This window comes from Hippopotamus amphibius, chromosome 4 (genome assembly GCF_030028045.1).
Source record: "Hippopotamus amphibius kiboko isolate mHipAmp2 chromosome 4, mHipAmp2.hap2, whole genome shotgun sequence".
Classification (NCBI taxonomy): Eukaryota; Metazoa; Chordata; class Mammalia; order Artiodactyla; family Hippopotamidae; genus Hippopotamus; species Hippopotamus amphibius.
The window spans coordinates 37,770,880-37,790,299 of record NC_080189.1 but is presented as its reverse complement, the minus strand read 5'-3'; the positions used below and the strand labels follow the sequence as shown (position 1 = coordinate 37,790,299).

At 33.5% G+C, this 19,420-nt stretch overlaps 1 protein-coding gene across 2 annotated transcripts in view; it reads right to left on the bottom strand.

Moving 5' to 3' along the window:
• Positions 1-8,170: 8,170 nt before the first annotated feature.
• The window catches only part of BMT2 (base methyltransferase of 25S rRNA 2 homolog), an 83,016-nt gene continuing 71,766 nt past the window's right edge, over positions 8,171-19,420 (bottom strand). For both annotated transcript variants that reach the window (XM_057733980.1, XM_057733981.1), the window contains one exon: positions 8,171-11,401. In XM_057733980.1, the coding sequence (XP_057589963.1) occupies positions 10,772-11,401 (630 nt within the window). In that variant the 3' untranslated portion in view covers positions 8,171-10,771. The remainder of the gene's footprint in view (positions 11,402-19,420) is intronic.

The following is a 19,420-nucleotide window of genomic DNA, read 5'->3' as shown; positions in this document are numbered from 1 at the left end:
CAATGAAAAGTTGGATAACATTTTGATTCCCATTCACTTGAAGGTAATCAGTCTTTTCTCTTACCTTTTAGAAAATTATCTTTATCCTGAACCTTCTGGAATTTCATTATGTTTAAATTTAGGAAAACCCTATACTTTTATTTAGCAATCCTCTTTCTTTTAATTGAAGGATTCTGATCATTCTTAAATTCTGGAAAAATATCGGCCATTATTTTTTCCGGTATTTCCTTTCTTCCATTTTCTCTATTCTCTTATCTGGAACTCCTGTTTCTAATATACGTTAAAACTATATCCAGACTTCGTGTTTCCTTCATATTTTTTACTTTTTTTTTTCTTTGTGCTGTTTTATGGAAGAATTCCTCAGTTTGATCTTACAGCTAGTAATTTACTACTCAAGCTATTAAATTTTTTTTCTAGGCTTCTTTTATTTCTTTTTTTCCTTGAAATATCTGTTATCCTTTTATGATGTATTTCTCATTTTATGGCATTTTCCTCCTTTGAGGATATTGAACATACATGTTTTAAGTCCTGAATGCTCATTTTACTGTATTTTATCATCTGTTATTCCATTTGTTGGATTTGTCATCTTTCATGGTTTTGACTTTCTTCAAGTGTTAGGAATTTTTGCTTTTCCACAGTAGCTTTCCTGCTGTGATCCCTGAGGCTTTCTGTTTTAGTCTTTCAGTCTGACAGGGTTTTTTTTTTTGCTTTCCTTACTTTAACACATTTTTGACCGGAACACATTTTTGAAGAAACTCGATCCTCAGGCATTCAGAACTAGAGGGGTTTTTTTTGTTTGTAACTCCTTATTTAAAACATATTCTATGCTCATTAGACTTTCAAGTTTCTACTCCCCTCTTTGAGTTTATTTTAGTAACTAATATGTTTTCATAATATTGACCACTTAATGAAGATTTTCTAATTTTTGAGATAGTTTAAAAAGTGTCCTATCACTTTATATTTTAAAATTTAATTTCTGAGAACTTACTTGATATCTGCCATTTACTTGTTCCCCATTTACTCTCCAAAATATCTGTGTTCCGCTAGTTTATTTTCCTCTCCACCTCACTCCTTGACTTGGCCGCTTGCTATTTATTTTGAGAAGCCCTCCACTTCTAGCTTCTGCCTCTTCAATGCATCTTGGAATCCCATTAACCTTAAAATATCATTCTACTCTCACAAGATTCTTTTTTTTTCAAAGTCTTTATTGAATTTGTTTAATTATTGCTTCTGTTTTATGCTTTTTTTTTTTTTTTTTTTTTTTGCTTGTGAGGCATGTGGGACCCTAGCTCCCTGACCAGGGATCAAACCCACACCCTCTGCATTGGAAGGCAAAGTCTCAACCACTAGACTGCCAGGGAAGTCCCTGCTCTTACAAGATTCTTAAGTTCAATATTTTTCATTTGTTTTTCACTGTTTATAGAGTTCAAATACTTTAGCTGAATAACCAAGGCCCTCCAAAATTATTGCCTTAACTATTATCTCTTAATTCCAAATAATTTCTCTTCGGTATCATTAACTCTATCAAATGGAAATATTCCCTCATTGAGAGCCCTCATTTTCCCTCCTCTGTGTTCTCATCTCGTTCCTCTACCTAGAATACTTTTTTTCTCAGTTTTACTTGTCCTAACCTTAGCTTTTCCTTCAAAGCTCATTTCAAATGCGACTTCCTCTAAGAAGTTTTCCCTGATTGCCCCAGATGAAAATATTTTCTTCCTTTGATTTCTCACAGATTTTTATGTCAATGGTATCACCTATAATGAGCTTTTCTCTTCCTTTCTACTATTATACCTCATTAATTTCTCATTTTACTAAATTAAGTCTGTTGTACATTGAATAGACCTGGTGCAACTGAGCATCATTTGCTCTTCTTTCTGCCCTTAATGAAAAGCTTCTAGTATTTGTTCACTAATTATGAGGTTTTTCTATAGGTTTCTGGTAGATTCTTTTTGTCATGTTAAGGAGGCTTTCTTCTGTTAATCTAAGAGCTTATTCATGAATGGGTGTTGGATTTAATGCTTTTCTCAGCATCCAGATGAGTATATGGTTTTTCTCTTTAAATTGGTGCATATAGTGACTAACATTATTATTTACCTGGATTAATTCTTGGAAGAAAAAGAACCCTTGATGGTGATAATGAATTGTGTCAATATATTACTTTCACTTGATTTTTTACAGTATTTTATTTATTAGTTTGGCGTTAATAGTTATAAGCAAAGTTGCCTGTGTGGTAGGCAGAATAATAGCTCCAATGATGTCCTAATTCATGGAACCTGTGAATAGATGGCTTTACTTGGTAAAAGGGACTTTGTACATGTGATTTAGGTTAAAGATCTTTTGATAAAGTGATTTTTCCTGAATTATTCTCATTGGCCCAGTCAAATCACCAGTCAAAAGGGGAAAACCTTTACTAGCTGCAATTAGAGAGAGTGGGAGAGAGATGCAAAGATAAAAGGGTTCAGAGTTGTGATGTGAGATGGACTTGGTCTGTTGTGGCTGGTTCTAAAGATGGAAGAAGAGAGCTATCAGCCAAGGATTGCAGGTGGTCTCCATTTTAGTTCAGTGAGACCCATGTTGGACTTCTGACCTACAGAACTGTAAGATAATAAATTTGTATTTTTTAAAACCAAGTTTATGGCAATTTGTTCCAGCAACAATAGAAAATTAATACAGCTTGTAATTGTATCTGTGTGCTCTCCAAGTTTGAATTAACTATACCTAAAAGTTTCCTCTTTCTTTTTGAACTTTTGAGTTCTTTTTGAATGCTTTGGAACACATTTTAGAAGAGTATCATTCATAAAAGTTTGATAAAACTCACCTGTAAAACTGCCTGGTTTAAAGGTTTCTCCTTTTTAAAAGGAGAAAATTATTAGGCTCACCTTTCTTTTGTGGCATCCCATTTTCTACCTTGTATTATAATTTTCATATATGTATTTTGTCTTTCCTACTAGGCTGGAAGCTTCTTAAAGGCATAATCTGTCTGATTTATCTTGGTGTCAGAACTCAGAATGTATAAGAATGCCTTGCACAATGTAATGCAAACACTTATATGAGTATTTTGTTCAACTTTGCATCCTCACAGCACTACATACAGTGCCCACTCCTTATGAAACTAGTTTCAAAAATATATGGTCAGTCAGACAACCACATTGATTAGGCACCTCAGGTAATGTGGTGAATGAACATAAGGCTTGAAGTTAGATAGACCCAAGTTACATTCTGGCTGAGCCACTTTTCTAACTATGTAACTTCAGACAATTGCTTAACATTTCAAACATTATTTCCTCACTAGTATGATAATAATAATAATCGTACTTACTTTGTAGGCTTGTTGAGAGGATGAAAATGAGGCAATGTTTGTGGAGTGCTTACTTAGCATAATACCTGATATGCAGTAGTTTCTTAGTAAATGATGCTTGCTATTATCATGACTATTGAAAGGATTTTATTTAGAACTGAATGGTATTTTTCAAAAATGTGCCTTTTCTATTGCTCCTGTTGTAATTTTCTAGGCTGTTGTCATGTCAGAAAGGAGGTGCCAACTCTCCAATTTGTTCTTGTGTGCAAGGCCTTTGTAATTATAGAGCTTTAGTTGGTGGATTCAGACTCTCTATAGATGAGGTTATATTCATAGCTTGGGATGTGATAGAAGCAAGAGTAGTGTGCTTTTGTAGAGCTAGAGAAGTTTGTACTTTAGCAACTGAACTATCTTTCAAAGGTTTTCTTCCCATTTAATGCTGTAATGTCCCTAATCCCTTCCTACTCTTAAATAACTTGAACCAGTAATTCTCCTCGTTCATGTTAACTGCCATCATTTATGTTTACGGAAACTCCTTCATGCTTAATGATTAGATAGTTGAATCAAACATACTGAAGTGGTTACACATCTTTATGAATTCATACTTTAGAAAGACAAGACAATCTTGTGTTGAGATTTGTTTTGTGGTTTCCATTGAAACCTTGCAGGGTAGGTTGTAATGAACTGAGTATCTTTTATGTCATTTGCTGTGAATTCATAGGGGAGAAAATCCAAGATAAAATTAACACTAACTTGCTCAGTTGGTTCAAAGGAGTGGATACTGGAGATCTTGAATTGGGTGGTGATGGTGGCTATGAAATGGTTAATGTGTGTGGATGGCACAGAACAGGCAAGACTAAGAAAATAACTGAGCTATTAAAGGCTATTTGCTAAAACAAATAATACTCACTATGTGTTATATCCCTACTATGTGATAAGATTGTGTTACTTGCTTTATATAGTTTTTAAACCTATCATCAACCCTGCAAAAGGTGTGGATTAAGAAGTTAAGTCCTGAAGAAATTTGTATTACCAAGATGTCATAGTATTTAATGGTGGAAATCTATCTGGCTATAAAGTCAGTGGAAAGTGGTTGGAATAATGTATCCCTTACACGAATTAAGAAACTGCTGGAGCACTGTTTCTCTTGTGGAGTTAAAGAGATTAATTAGCTAAATCTTCCTTTTAAATACGTAATGAAGCTAATGATGGTTTACAAACAAATTCTTTTATTGGCAGTGAGAGGGAGGTGGCGATTGGATGTCACAGAGACATGGTGAGAAAGCAGGATCTGAGATTAAGATACAAGAAACCTAAATGGGTAGGGGTAAGGGGGGAGGGAAGAAATTAGTTTGTATTGATCTAAGCTACATTTTATACAAAGCAATTCAGACTTTTCTGAAGTATAAATTGAGCTATATCCTATTTCTGAGAATACATTAAGTAATAAACAATAAAAAACAGAACTAGACCTTCCCCCTGACCCCCACCAAAAAAATTCATAAACTAAATATTGGTAGTGAACCTGTGTCATCACGCTTGAATTCTATAAAGTAAAATGAATTCATTTGCAAACATTTATTGAACACCTGTTTGTGCAAGGTACTTTTTTTGGCTGAAGATACAGAATAGGATGGATGAGGGCCTTGCCCGTATATATAGACAAGTAAGGAAAAAGATAAACTTACACAGAGTGATGCAGAGATTATGTGGATTGGGGAGGTCCTCCTAAGGAGGTGACATGTAAGCTCTGATTAGCAAAAATGAACTAGCTATACAAATCCAATATAAGAAGAAGAAATTCTAGGCAGAGGGACTTAGTGCAAAGGTGAGCATAGGCTTGGTTGCCCCCTGCCCCCACCTCTAGGAGTTTAACATAGAAGGTGAAGGAGAGAGTGTAGGAGGTTGAACTGGGAGAGGCAGGAAAGCATCATTTATATTTGGTACTTCCATGATGAGAGATACCAATATTTAAGTAAATTGCATCTAGATTAGTTGTGAACAGTGTGCCATAATCACATGAATAGACTTCATTAGTGTGTACCACGAAATGCCAGTGCCAGAATATGCTATTCTTCAATTTTAAAGTTTTTCTTGCTTCATATTAGTGCTAATGTATTTTTTTTTCTTTCTTAAGTTACACTGTCAGCCCTGAAAAGCACAAAAGACATCTATTCCTTACAGTAGTGTAGTGTAATAATGTAGTAATGAAGCCTCAATTGATGAATCAAGCAGGACTAAAGAGATGGTTTGTGACATTCTAAGTCCCATTCTGTAGCTCATTCCAATTGACACCATTCTCCAGGCCACTGGTGTCCCTCCTACCTTGATAATACTTCTGTTTACACACACTCCAGAACCTTTCCTATCAAAATGTTATCTTCTTAAATTTCAAATTCCCAGGTGTCTATTTTTTCCTCAGTAACCTGCACTCTGGTACTTTAACCTGTGCTAATATTTCAGTGGGGTTGAAAACCATATAAGCTCCTTTATACAGTCAAGCCATTAGACCCTCTGTCTCAGGTCTGTTTCCTAAACATCTTTCTACTTGTAGGCAGCCTCCATGGATTTAGCCTGCTTACCTCTCTTCTTTCAAGCAATCGTGCATATCTACCTTACTTCTAGGCCTAGCTTTGGGAATGTTATCTCAGATTCCTAGTGAAAAGGCCTGTGGCGATTTAAAAACTAAATTGTTTCTAGATGACTTTATCTTTCCTACATATTTTAGCCTGTCTCAGCAAACTCTCATCCAAATAGGGGATGTGTTACAGGACAGGAATTTGAGGGAGAACTAAATTAATACTGGCCATGGCCATGTTTGTATTATTTTTCCTTGGTAGAAGGCAATGGGTGGCATTAGTTAACTGCAGAAAAGATCTGAAGGTCTAGGGAATAAATGTAAATGACTTACATGTGGCTTCTATAATAGCCTCATGTAGAATTTATCTCTGACAAGCCATATTCTCCTGGATATCTGATTTGCCCCACACCAGCTCAAAGGTATATGGAAAGAATGTTGATTACTGATTTACTTGGTTGTGTCTGCCTTCAACAGCTAAGACATACATGCAATAAAAAAATGCATGTATATTCTCCTGGCTATTTTCTATGAAGAAGTGCAAATAGGCCCAGAGCCAGGAAATACTACGAGGCTTTGTTTTGAGTAATGCTTCCTACAACTTTTATGGTTTACATGGGTACTCCAATTCAATATTAACAAATTTATGTTTTACAGTCTTCTAATTATTGACAAATTCAAGAAACAACTCTGCAGTCAATACCTATGACCTAATTCTTTGTATTTTCCTTTAACTGAAAAAAACATAGGTACAATCTTTGGTACTACTGATGGGCCCAATCTTAGAAATTGTTAAAATCTACGATGCAAAACAGTTATCAATATATTCAATTACTAAAGACAAGCAGTGACATGAATAACAAGTGCTTTATATTATTGCAAAAAGTGGAATAGCTTTCTATTAACAGAGCAAAGGTATCTGTTTAAAAATAAAATTCACAGTTGAACTGCTTATGTAGACTCAAAGTTACCACTCAGTAGTGCCATCTGTAACAAATTCTTATTTGAAAAATACAAACTACTGAGCTCATTCTGAAACAAATTAGGGATATAACATACATGAAAACCTCAGTTTAAAATAAGAGACTCCAATTGTCAAGGTTTAAATTTCCTAAGACAAAACAGGATTTAGAAAACCTAACACTTCTCTCCTATTTTATAACACTTAGAGGTCCTTAATTAAATTGTTAGCTATTGTAGCATGCTTGTTTATTGGGTATTATGTAATATAGGTGACCACTGATAATCTTGGGGAGCTTTGTGTTCAGTGGATCATGAATATGAATTTTTATTGTGAACTATCATGGAACTTACTGCAATTCAGGCTTTTGGGAAGAATAAAATTATTACAATACAAACATTTTTTGTAATAAATGTTTGTATTGTTTTTTTGGACTAGTAATTTAGAGGAATTTTTCACCTTTGCTGTCTAACAATTTTTAACACCTAGAAGGACCCAAATCTTAAGTCTACATTCTACTTAGCTAGTAGGTGGACTCTTGAAGAGGAATATCATTGCAGCACTGTGCTGAGAAAGTGTGGGAAAATGGAGCAAAAGCGCAATTCCATTTTTTTCCTGCCTTTTATAATCAGAATTTATTTTCAGTTTGCACTTTTCTAGAGGGATGAACAATACATCCCTCTTATCTACAATGTGTTTGTGACTTGCTAAACAGTTTTTGTTGTGTTTTAAAACTTTTTTGCCTCCTATTCTATTTTTAGGAAACAAATTAAGGAAGTTAAGCAGGGGCGAAGATGTAGGATCAGTAGGCAATCACTCCTAGATGCAGATGCTAACTCCACGTCGAATGCTTGTCATCTTCATTAGATCATAAGTTCCATGAAAGTAGGGAACTGTGAACACACCAAGCACTGCTGTTTCTGCAGCATACTGCACATGGTAGAATTCAAATATCTGTTCAATGCATAAAGAACACTTTCACATCATGAGAAAGCCATCTGCTGCCCTGAAATAAGTGATATACTTAGATAAATTATGTTGGGTGTAATTAACTTTCAAGGAAAGTAGGGTATGATATAGTTGACAAATAATGAACTAGAATTTATGTCGGCTGTTGTCCTTGTTCGTCGGTAAATAACATGACAACGGGGAAGTCACTTGAGCTCTCTGGATCTCAGTGAATGAATTTATGAAATTAAGGGACTGGACTAGATGAAACCAGCTAGAAAATTCCAAGTCATTTAAGTTTTAAATTACCTTCCAATTCTGAAATCACTTAGTGAGATTAGGTCAAGACCACAAAACTTTTAGTTCGTAAATAATAGACAATGAATATTAGAAAATTTAAAATTTTTAATAAATGTGCTTTGTTCACAAAATGTGAAAAAATACAACAAACACAAACATACATTTTCAGGTAAGCCACCTCCCACCACTTGGCAACTACCATATAAACCAGTTGATCTAGTCATAATCCTGAAGAATCCAAGCAAATGATCATTTGTTTTTGAAACATCAAATTATTTTGGAGAATACTGTTGTGAATGTGACAGGAGGCCCCTTAACTTGTTTATATCCAAATGAAATCATTCTCAAGAGTACCCATACAGTATTAGAAGGCTCTATTAACTTCTCTTGTCATTACATATATAATCTGCCACCAAGCCACATGACTGCTTATATTTTAACATTTATATGTTGAATTGGCTTTGGTGGAATATATATTAGTTTAAATCCTGCGCCAACCTAATTTTGAAGAAGATGAATTTACAGTAACAAATGAGATTTATAAATCCAAACAAATTTATACTAAGTGAGAGCATAGGTTTTTATAAAGAGATTTTTCTTTAAAGTACTACTTAAAATACATCATGCACACTTTGGAGCATAAGCAGAATCAACATCTGTAAACAATCAGAAGAATTTATAGCACCAACATTTTAGCTGTAACACAAAGGCTAACTCCAAGGTCATATATCAATACTTACACCAGCCTCTCAAAAGCACTTTTCATTTACTTTCAAAGCACTTTTGTTTGGTATGTTGTTTTCTTTGCCCTTAAAATAGCATTTAGCCAAATCACAGAAAACAGACCATATGGTAAAGGAGGTACTACCAACACATATTTCTATGTTACCCTGAACACAGTGGTTTTTTTTTTCTTTTCTTCTCTTCTTCTTTTGGGGGAGCTACAACACTTGACCAGTAGTGCTTAATTGGAAAGAAAGTCCTAATTATTTCTTATTATTAAGTAATCTTATGCTATTGAAAGTAAACGAAAAACTGCAAGTTACTTCTGGCATATTTGAGCAACCAATATTTATTGCATTTACTCAACTGACTTTTAGGTTAATTACAATGTTGTTACTTTCATTAATTTAGAATGTGAAATTTGAAATATTGGGTACACACACTCAACCATTTATATCTTAAAGGGTAAATTTTGTATTTCTAAATAGAGTTTGACATTCAAAGTTAACTACAGCAATTCACAATAAGCACAAAAACACTTTTATCAGAGTAAAGAAGTGCAGTTTATGAATTTAGGATCAACTACTGAAAATGCAAGTTTCCTTTAAAAACACACACACAACATTAACCATGAAATCTGAAACTGTGATATTTCAGTGCAAAAACCTCAGTATGAGGTAATTTTAATGTAATAACCACTTGAAAAAAAAATCCACACAGTGGCACTCTTAAAAATGATAGTTTACATGACAATTGCTGGCTGACAAGACAATATGGACTAAATGTTCTTAGCCATTTAAACTAATCTTGTCTTGTTGGACATATACTTCTTCTTAATCATTTGCTTCTGATTCAGAAACACAGAAAGGCATTATCAATGTGGAAAGGGAAAATTCCCACAGCCAACTGTTGGTTTATATATTCAAAGAAAAATTTCTGCTGGGATTTAGATAGAAATTAGAATACCGGAAGGTCAAAACCATTTTATGAGATTACCAGCAGAGGGTTAATTTAAAATTTTTCTATATAATTCGAGACTTGTAGTGCAGCACCTCCTTAATGGAAAGGTGAGGACCCTATTAAGGTTGGTCTAGGTAGAACATAAGCTCTCTTACAAGTGCAAACCCTTTCACAAAGGTGTTTCAGGTCAGTATTGAGTATTATATTGTTCCTTGCTTAAATAGAAAATTTTGTAAATGAAACCTAAATTTAAAAAAGTAAAAGTGAATTCTCACAGTTAAATATACTTAACACCAAGGCCCAAATCAACAAGATATGAAAACTCTTATTTTGGCAATGGTGTTTACTGTACTGTGCTAATCAAATTAGAATACACACTTTGGGGGAAATATCTCCCCAATGTCTGATGCTGCCAAATGAACAAGAAAGAAAGAATACGAATTATCACCAATTCCAAAAAGTTTGGGGAATGTTTGATCATCAGACAAAACGACGCCAAAATGGCCTTCTATAACAGGTAACAATTCAGTTAGAAAAAAGAATAAGTGCATCACAAAACTACTAAACCAATCTATCTCTGCCACATTTAACTTGTGAGTCATCAAAGTGCAATCTACAGCTTTCTACATATCTTAGTTTCTCATTGCAATGGTTTGAAGTCAACACTGAAAAGATGAAAATAAGAAAAATACATAGCAAATTATGCTTCATTTTTCACAACAGCACTAAAGAGAAAAAGGTACCTTTCTATAATATAATAGTGCTAAATGCTAAAGTAACAGTGGTTTCTGCTATGACAGGAGTCACTCTGCATGAAACTTTAAGCTTTCTATATAAGAATAAATTTTAAAATCCAGAAGTAGAAAAAAATAGCAAACTCTGTAAACCTTTGCATTTCTTCTATGCAAACCAGGTTTTAAGTACTGAGTTCATGTTAGTATTTCTGATTAGTGTAAGCAATTAAGTTTAGGACTCTGGACTGAAAGGGCCTTTTGCTTTTATATTAACTTAAAAGTAATATGGGATCTTCTAGCTCATAGAAAGGAATAGAGCTGGCTTGACTTTCTCCAGAATCTGAGTCGTATGGAGCATCAGGGAGCTCTGTGAAACCATATGCTAGTTGTTCATCTTCTATATCTGATCGAACGTAGCAGGAAGGGTTAGAATATTCCTCATCTTCTATACTGTTGAAATCTTGAGGAATATATAACATCCCTGGGTAGTTCCTACTAACCAAGTCACTTGTGGTTTTTAGGGAGGTTTTTCTAAATGCCATCAGATGCATATGTGAAAATTTTGAATACTTGAAACGTTTAAAGCCCAGAGACTCTATAGCAATCTTCCAGCTTTTCATCATCATAGCGTGACGGTTCTGATGGGAGGAATCGGGTGTGATGATAAGCAATAAACCATTTAGCACTAAAAGTTCATGGGCTTTCTTGCAGCAAATCCACCGCTGGTAAGGTGATGGAAAGTAAGAAAGAAGGAGAGAGAAAACAACCACATGGAAAAGTTCCCCGGGAAGAGAATCAATAGGGTTTTTCAGCTGCTTCAAAAAGGCATCTATAGCATCCTGTGCAAGCTGGAGTGGTTGCTGAAGCTGTAAGTTCAGGAAGTCACATTTATATACACTCTGCACAAAGGGAAAAACAGGCATATTTAGAATTTTAAGATTACCTCCACCTAATTACATAAATTTTAACCAAACTATTTCATAGAATTTCTATACAATTCAAGCTTTAATTATGTACTTCTCCCTTCTAAATTATTCCACTTGCACACTTATTCAACCAAAACTTTTATTCAAGAAAATCTCGGAGTAATTGAGCCAAGAGAATTTCTAGTCATCATTTAAAAAAATATGTTTCTGAGTAACAATTAATTAAAAATTAGAAATAGTTTTTAAGTATATTTTTTAAAATATAATAAGTGTTTATTTGAAATTTAGTTTGGCTAAGAGCTTACAGAGATGATTTATTTCTAAACTTAGTCGTATTTATATTCACTTAAACATTTATAGTTACCAAAAGCAGGCTTATATAAAAATAACTTCAAACAAGAAATACTATGAAATAAAGATGAATGAAAGAAGTCAAAGAGGATAATGAAAGCAGAGTTATAAATCTGTAAAGGTAAAATACCCAACCTTTTTAAGGTTATGAAAAACATCTTTTCAGCCATTAACATTAACCATCTCAAAAGTAATTTTAATAATATATTTATTCTATTAAAACCTAATCTCTGGCTTGAAACAAATTATACATTAATTAACTGAGTCAAATGATCATGAGAAACACTACAAGAAATAAACAGCACTGTTATCATTTGCTGAATATTAAAACTCTATAGAAATAACCCAGAATAAGCAGTTTTAAAATTAGATAAAAATTAGTTACCCTTAAATATAACAATAGTTAATTAATTATCAAAGATATGAGCTAATACCTTAGTCCCTCATTCTTGTTAGTGTGTAGACAAGCTGGACAAGTCACATAAGTATCTGGACTATCTATTAGGAAAAGCGATACATAAAATTCTATTACATGGAAAAAGATTGTTTTTCTTCTTCCTTTTGCTCCTTTTGGGGAGGAGGGTAGCTTTATTGAAGTATAACTGATGTACAGCCTGAAGTATAACTGACACACAAACATTTAAAGTATATACTTTTGGTAAGTTTTAACATTTATACAATCATGAAACCACTACTACAATCAGATTAGTGAACAGATCCAACATCCCCCAAAGTTTTCCTGTGCCCCTTATATAATCCCTTCCTTGTACCTTCCCTGTTCCTCCCCTGCCACTAGGCAATCATTGATATGATTTCTATCTCTATACATCAGTGTGTATTTTCTAGAATTTTACATAAATGGAATAATACAGAATAATGTACTCTTATTTTGCCTGGCTTCTTTCATAGAGCACAATTATTCTGAGATTAATCCAGTTTTTTTGCATGTATTGATAGTTCATTCCTTTTTTTTTTTTCCTTTGTTTCTTTGATAGTTCATTCCTTTTTAATTGCTGAAGTATGCCACTATATCAAGGATATACCACGGTTTGCTTATCCATAGATAACCTGGTTGTTTGTGGTTTCTGGCTATTACAACTAGAGCTGCTATTGAGCATTCCTGTTTGTCTTTGAATGGACATGTTTCATTTGTCTTGGGCAAATGTCGAGGAAAGAGGTGGCTGGATCCTATAGCACGTGCATGTTTAACTTTTAAAGAAACTTCAAAACTATTTTCAAAAACACTTATACCGAGTTTTACACTTCTACCAGGAGTTAATTGGCATTTCAGTTCCTCCAAATCCTCATCAACACTTGGAATGGTCATCCTTTTAAGTTTTAATCATAGTCACAGGTGTATAGTAGTATACTGGGGATTTAATTTGGATTCTCCTAATGAGCAGTGATGTTTACCTGGTATCTTCTTTGGTGAAATCTCTCTTCAATTTTTTTGCACAGTTAAAAATAATTGGGTTGCTTTAAGTTTTAAAAATCTATTTTCTTATTGAATTTTGAGAGTTCTTTATTCTGCATCCAAGTCCTTAATCTGAAATATAACTTGAAAATATTTCTTGCAGATTATGGCTTGTCATTTCATTCTTTTAACGTCTTTTTTTTTTTTTAACTGAGGTATGGTTAACTTACAATGTTATATTAGTTTCAAGTGTATAGCATAGTGATTCAGTATTTTTAGAGATTACATTCCATTAAAAATTATTATAAAATAACGGCTATATTCCAGAGTGCTGTACAATACATGCTTGTTGCTTATCATTTTATATATAGCAGTCTGTATCTTTTAATCACATACTCCTATCTTGTCCTCTTCCCCAGTGGTAACCACTAGTTTGTTTTCTGTATCTGTGAGTCTGTTTCTGTTTTACTAATATACATTCATTTGTTTTATCTTTTAGATTCCACATAAAAGTGATATCATATAGTATTTCTTGTTCTCTGACTTATTTTACTAAGCATAATATTCTCTAGCTCCAACCATGTTTTTTTGCAAACGGCAGACATTTCATTCTTTTTTAAATGGCAGAGTAATGTTCCATTGTGAGTGTATATATGTGTGTGTATGTGTATATACATGTATGTATCTTCTTTATCCATCCATTGATGGACACTTAGGTTGCTTTCATATCTTGGCTATTGTAAATAATGCTATTAACACAAGGGTGCATATATCTCTTTGAATTACTGTTTTCATTTTTTTCAAATATATACCCAGGAGTGAAACTGCTGGATCATATGGTTGTCTATTTTTGGTTTATTGAAGAACCTCTATATTATTTTCCTTAGTAGCTGCACCAATTTACATTCCCACCAACAGGGTACAAGGGTTCCCTTTTCTCCACATCCTCGCCAACATTTGTTATTTGCAGACTCTTTGAGGATAGCTGTTCTGAGAGGTATAAGGTGATATCCCATTGTTTTGATTTGCATTTCTCTAATCATTAGCAATGTTGAACATCTTTTCATGTTCCTGTTACCGTCTGTATGTCTTCTTTTGAGAAACGTCTATTCAGCCCATTTTTTGACTGGGTTGTTTTGTTGATATTGAATTGTATGAGTTGTTTATGTATTTTGATATTAACCTCTTGTCAGTCAAATCATTTGCAAATATTTTCTCCCATTCTGTAGGTTGTCTTTTTGTATCGATGGTTTCCTTGGCTATGCAAAAGATTTTAAGTTTGATTAGGTCCCATCTGTTTATTATTGCTTATATTTCTTATGCCCTAGGAGACAGATCTGAAAAAATATTGTTACAATTTATGTCAAAGAGTGTTCTGCCTGTTTTTTTCCCAGGAGTTTTATGGTTTCGGGTCTTACGTTTAGATCTTTAATCCATTTTGAGTTTATTTTTTAAATGGTGTAAGGAAATATTCTAATCTTAATGTTTTACATGGAGCTGTCCAGTTTTCCCAGCACCACTTATTAAAGAGACTGCCTTTTCTTCATTGTATATTCTTGCCTCCTCTGTCATAGATTAATTGACCATAGGTGTGTGGGTTTATTTCTGGGCTCTCTATTCTGTTCTATTGATCTATGTGTCTGTTTTTGTGCCACTACCATGCTGTTTTGAATACTGTAGCTTTGAAGTATAGTCTAAAGCCAGGGAGGGTGATATCTTCAGTTTTGTTTTGTTTTTTTTTCAAGATTGCTTTGGTAATTTGGGGTCTTTTGTGGTTCTACATGAACTTTAAGATTAATTGTTGTAGTATAGTCTAAAGCCAAGGAGACTGATATCTCCAGTTTTGTTCTTCTTTTTCAAGATTGCTTGGATAATTTGGAGTGTTTTGTGGTTCTATATGAATTTTAGGATTAATTGTTCTAGTTTTGTGGAAAATGTCATGGGTATTTTGATATGAACTGCATTAAATCTGTAGACTGCTTTCGATAGTATGTCTTCCAATGCAAGAGCACAGGTCTTTGTATCATCTTCAGGTCTATGTATCATCTTCAATTTCCTTCATCAGTTTTTTATACTTTTCAAAGTATAGGTCTTTCACCTCCTTGGTTACGTATATTCCTAGATATTTTATTCTTTTTGATGTGATTTTGTGGGATTGTTTTTTTATTTTAATTTTCACTTTCTGATAGTACATTATTAGTGTATGGAAAAGCAAATGATTTCTGTATATTAACCTTATACCCCGCAACTTTACTAAATTCATTTATTAGTCCTAATAGTTTTTTAGTGGAGACTTCAGGGTTTTCTATACAAACTATCATGTCATCTGCAAGTAATGACAGTTTTACTTCTTCCCTTTCAACTTGGATGCATTTTATTTCCTTTTCTTGCCTGATTGCTATGGCTAGGACTTCCAATACTGTGACAAACAGAAGTGGTGAGAGTGGGCATCCTTGTCTAGTTACTGAATTTAGAGGAAAGGCTTTCAGCTATTCACAGTTGAATATGATGTTAGCTGTGGGTTTGTCATAAATGGTCTTTATTATGTTGAGATATGTTCCCTCTATACCAACTATGATGACAGTTTTTATCATAAATGGATGTTGAATTTTGTTAGATGCTTTTTGTGTCTATTGAGATGATCAAATGACTTTTACCTTTTTGTTAGTGTGGTATATCACATTAATGTGTGAATACTGAAACATCTTTGCATCCCTGGACTGTACCCCACTTGATGACAGTGTATGATCTCTTTTATATACTGTTGGATTTGGTTAGTTACTATTTTGTTGCGGATTTCTGCATCTATTTTCATCAAAGATACTGGCATGCAATTTTCTTTTTTGTAGTGTCTTTGCTGTTTTTGGTATCAAGGTAATGGTGGCCTTGTACAATGAATTTGGGAGTGTTCTGTCCTTTTCAATATTTTGGACTAGTTTGAAGAGGAAAGGTATTAGCTCTTCTTTGTATGTTTGGTAGAATTCCTCTGTGAAGCTATCTGGTGCTGTACTTTTGTTTGTTGGGAGTTCTTTTAAATTATAAATTCAATTTAACTATCAGTGATCAGACTTTTCAAATTGTGTTTATTCTTGACTCAGTCTTGACAGGTTGTATGTTTCTAGAAATTTATCCATTTCTTCTAGATTGTCCAATGTGTTGGCATATAACTGTTCATAGTATTCTTTTAATTTTTTTTGTATCTCTGTGGTATCAGCTGTTATTTCTCCCCTTTCATTTCTTATTTTGTTAATTTGGGTTCTCTTTTTTTCTTGGTGAGCCTGGATAAAAGTTTATCAACTTTGTTTGTCTTTTCAAAAAACCAGCTCTTGGTTTCATTGATCTTTTCCTTTTTTTTTTTTTTTTGGTCTCTATTTCATTTATTCTCTCTCTGATCTTTATTATTTCCTTCTTCCTGCTGACTTTGGGCTTTGTTCTTCATTTTTTAACTCCTTTAGGTGACAGGTTAGATTGTTTAAGATTTTTCTTTCTCTAGAAAGGCCTGATTGTGATAAACTTCCCTCTTAGAATTGCTTTTGCATCCAACAGATTCTGGAAAGTTGCGTTTCCACTTGTCTTGAGGTACTTTCTGATTTTCTCTTAGATTTCTTAATCTGTTGGGTTTTTCTAGTAGCATGTTGTTTAATCTCCCCATGTTTGTTCTTTTCACATTTTTCTTCCTGTAACTGATTTCTAGTTTCATACTGTTGTGGCTGGGAAAAATGCTTGATATAACTTCTATTCTTTTAAATTTGTTGAGACTTGTTTTGTGGCCTAGCATGTGATCTATTCTAGAGAACACTGCACATGCACTTGAAAAGAATGTGTATTTTGCTGTTTGGGGATGCAATGTCCTTTAGATATCTCTGAAGTCCAACTGATCTATTCTGTCATTTAAAACCACTGTTGCCTTATTGATTTCCTGTCTGAGCGATCTGTCCATTGATGTCAGTGGGGTGTTAAAGTCCCATACTATTATTGTATTCTTGTCAATTTCTCTCTTTATCTCTGTTAGTTACTTGCTTTATATATTTAGGTGCTCTTGGGTTGGGTGTATATATGATAAGGAGTGTAAATCCTCTTCTTGTATCGATCCCTTTATCATTGCATGATACCCTTGTCTTTTGTTATAGACTATGTTAAATTCTATTTTGCCTGATATGAGTATCACTACCCCTATCTTCTTGTCATTTGTATGAAATATCTTTTCCATCCCCTCACTTAAAAAAAAAATCAATTTATTGGCTGCGTTGGGTCTTCGTTGCTGCACCTGGGCTTTCTCTAGTTACAGCAAGTGGGGGCTACCCTTTGTTGTGGAGTGCAGGCTTCTTATTACTTGTTTTCTGATTGTTTTGTAGTTCTGTTTTTTTCTTCTTTTTGTTTTTTTCCTTGTGGGTTGATGAATGTTTTTTAGTAGTAAGCTTGTGCTCCTTTCTTTTTAATTTTTGTGTATCTATTGTAATTTTTTTATTGGTGGTTACCACAGTGTTCATATATATTGACCTAAAACTGTATCTATTTATTTTAAACTGATAGTCATTTAAATTCAAACACATTCTAAAAGACCTATGTTTTTTACTCTCCTCCCATTTGTACTTTGATGTCGTATTTTACATCTTCATGATTCTCCCTTAACTGTTTATTATTGCAGTTATAGTTGCTTTCACAATTTTGTCTTTTAATCTTCATGCTGGCTTAAGTGTTAGTATATATTTGCCTTTCCTAGTGGGATTTTCCCTTTCCTATAGATCCTTACTTCTTTTCCAGTTAGAAAAGACCCTTTAACATTTCTTTTAGGGTAGGTTTAATACTGATAAAGAACTCCCAGACAAGCAAAAAATAGTTTCTTTCTCCTTCTATTCTAAATGATAGTTTTGCTGGATATCCTAGGTTGCATGTTTCCCCTTTCAGCACTTTGAAATATCGTGCCACTCCCTTCTGGCCTGCAAAGTTTCTGCAGAGAAATCAGCTGATAGTCTTATGGGAATTCCCTTATATATTACTCTTTGTTTTTCTCTTGCTGCCTTTAAATTCTCTCTTTAAATCTGCCATTTCACTTATGATATGTCTTGGTGTGGGTCTATTTGGGTTCGTCTAGTTTGGAACCCTCTGTGCCTCCTGTACCTGGATATGAGTTTTCTTCTTCAGCTTTGGGAAGTTTCCAGCCATAATTTTCTCAAGTACATTTTTTTATCCTCTTCTCTCTCTCTTATCCCTCTGGGACCCCTATAAGGGGTTTAGTCCTATTTGTGCACTCTCTGTTACATTTCATTGATAATCTTGACACTATTACCACAATGTCTTCATTACTATAACTTTAAAATAAAATTTGAAGCTATCCAACATTGTCCTTTTAAAAAGTTGTTATTCTAGGACCTTTGGATTTCCACACAAATTTTAGAATACATTTTTCAATTTCTACAAAAAAACCTGTTAGAATTTTGATCAAGATTGCAATGAACGTATAGGTCAATTTTTGGAAAATGGACATGTTAAAGATAGTTTTATCACCAATAAACATAGTATATACCTCTACTTATTTAGATCTGCTTTAATTTCTCTTGATAATTTATAGTTTTCAATATATAGATTTGCCATATATTTGTCAGCTTTATATTTAATATAAATATATGTTCATATATTAAATACTTCATAGTTCTGATGCTGTTATACATGGTACTATTTTTAATTTCTAATTGATTGTGGTTAGTATATATGAATTGATTTTTGTATATTAATCTTATATTTTGCAACCTTGTTAACTCACTTACCGGTTCTAGTAGCTTCTCTGTAGATTTCACAGAATAATGTAATAGATGATCAATGTCATCTGTGAACAAAGATAGTCTTAGGCCTTATTTTCCAATTTGGAGGCCTATCATTGCTTTTTCTTGCTTTACTGCACTGGCTAAAACCTCTAGAGAATGCTGAATAGAGGTGGTGAGAGTAAATAACCTTATCTTGTTCTTGTTTCAGGTTTCATTGGAAAAAATTTTCTTTCACTATTAAGTATGATGTCAGCTGTAGGTTTCTTTTTTTAGTGTATTACTGTGATGAAAAGAATGAGTGGGTTTTTTTTTAATGGTTATTTTAAACCATTTTAAACTGAAATATAGTTAATTTACAATGTTGTGCTAGTTTTAAGTGTACAGCAAAGTGACTCATTTATATATATATATTCTTCAGATTCTTTTCCATTATAGGTTATTACAAGATATTGAGTAGAGTTC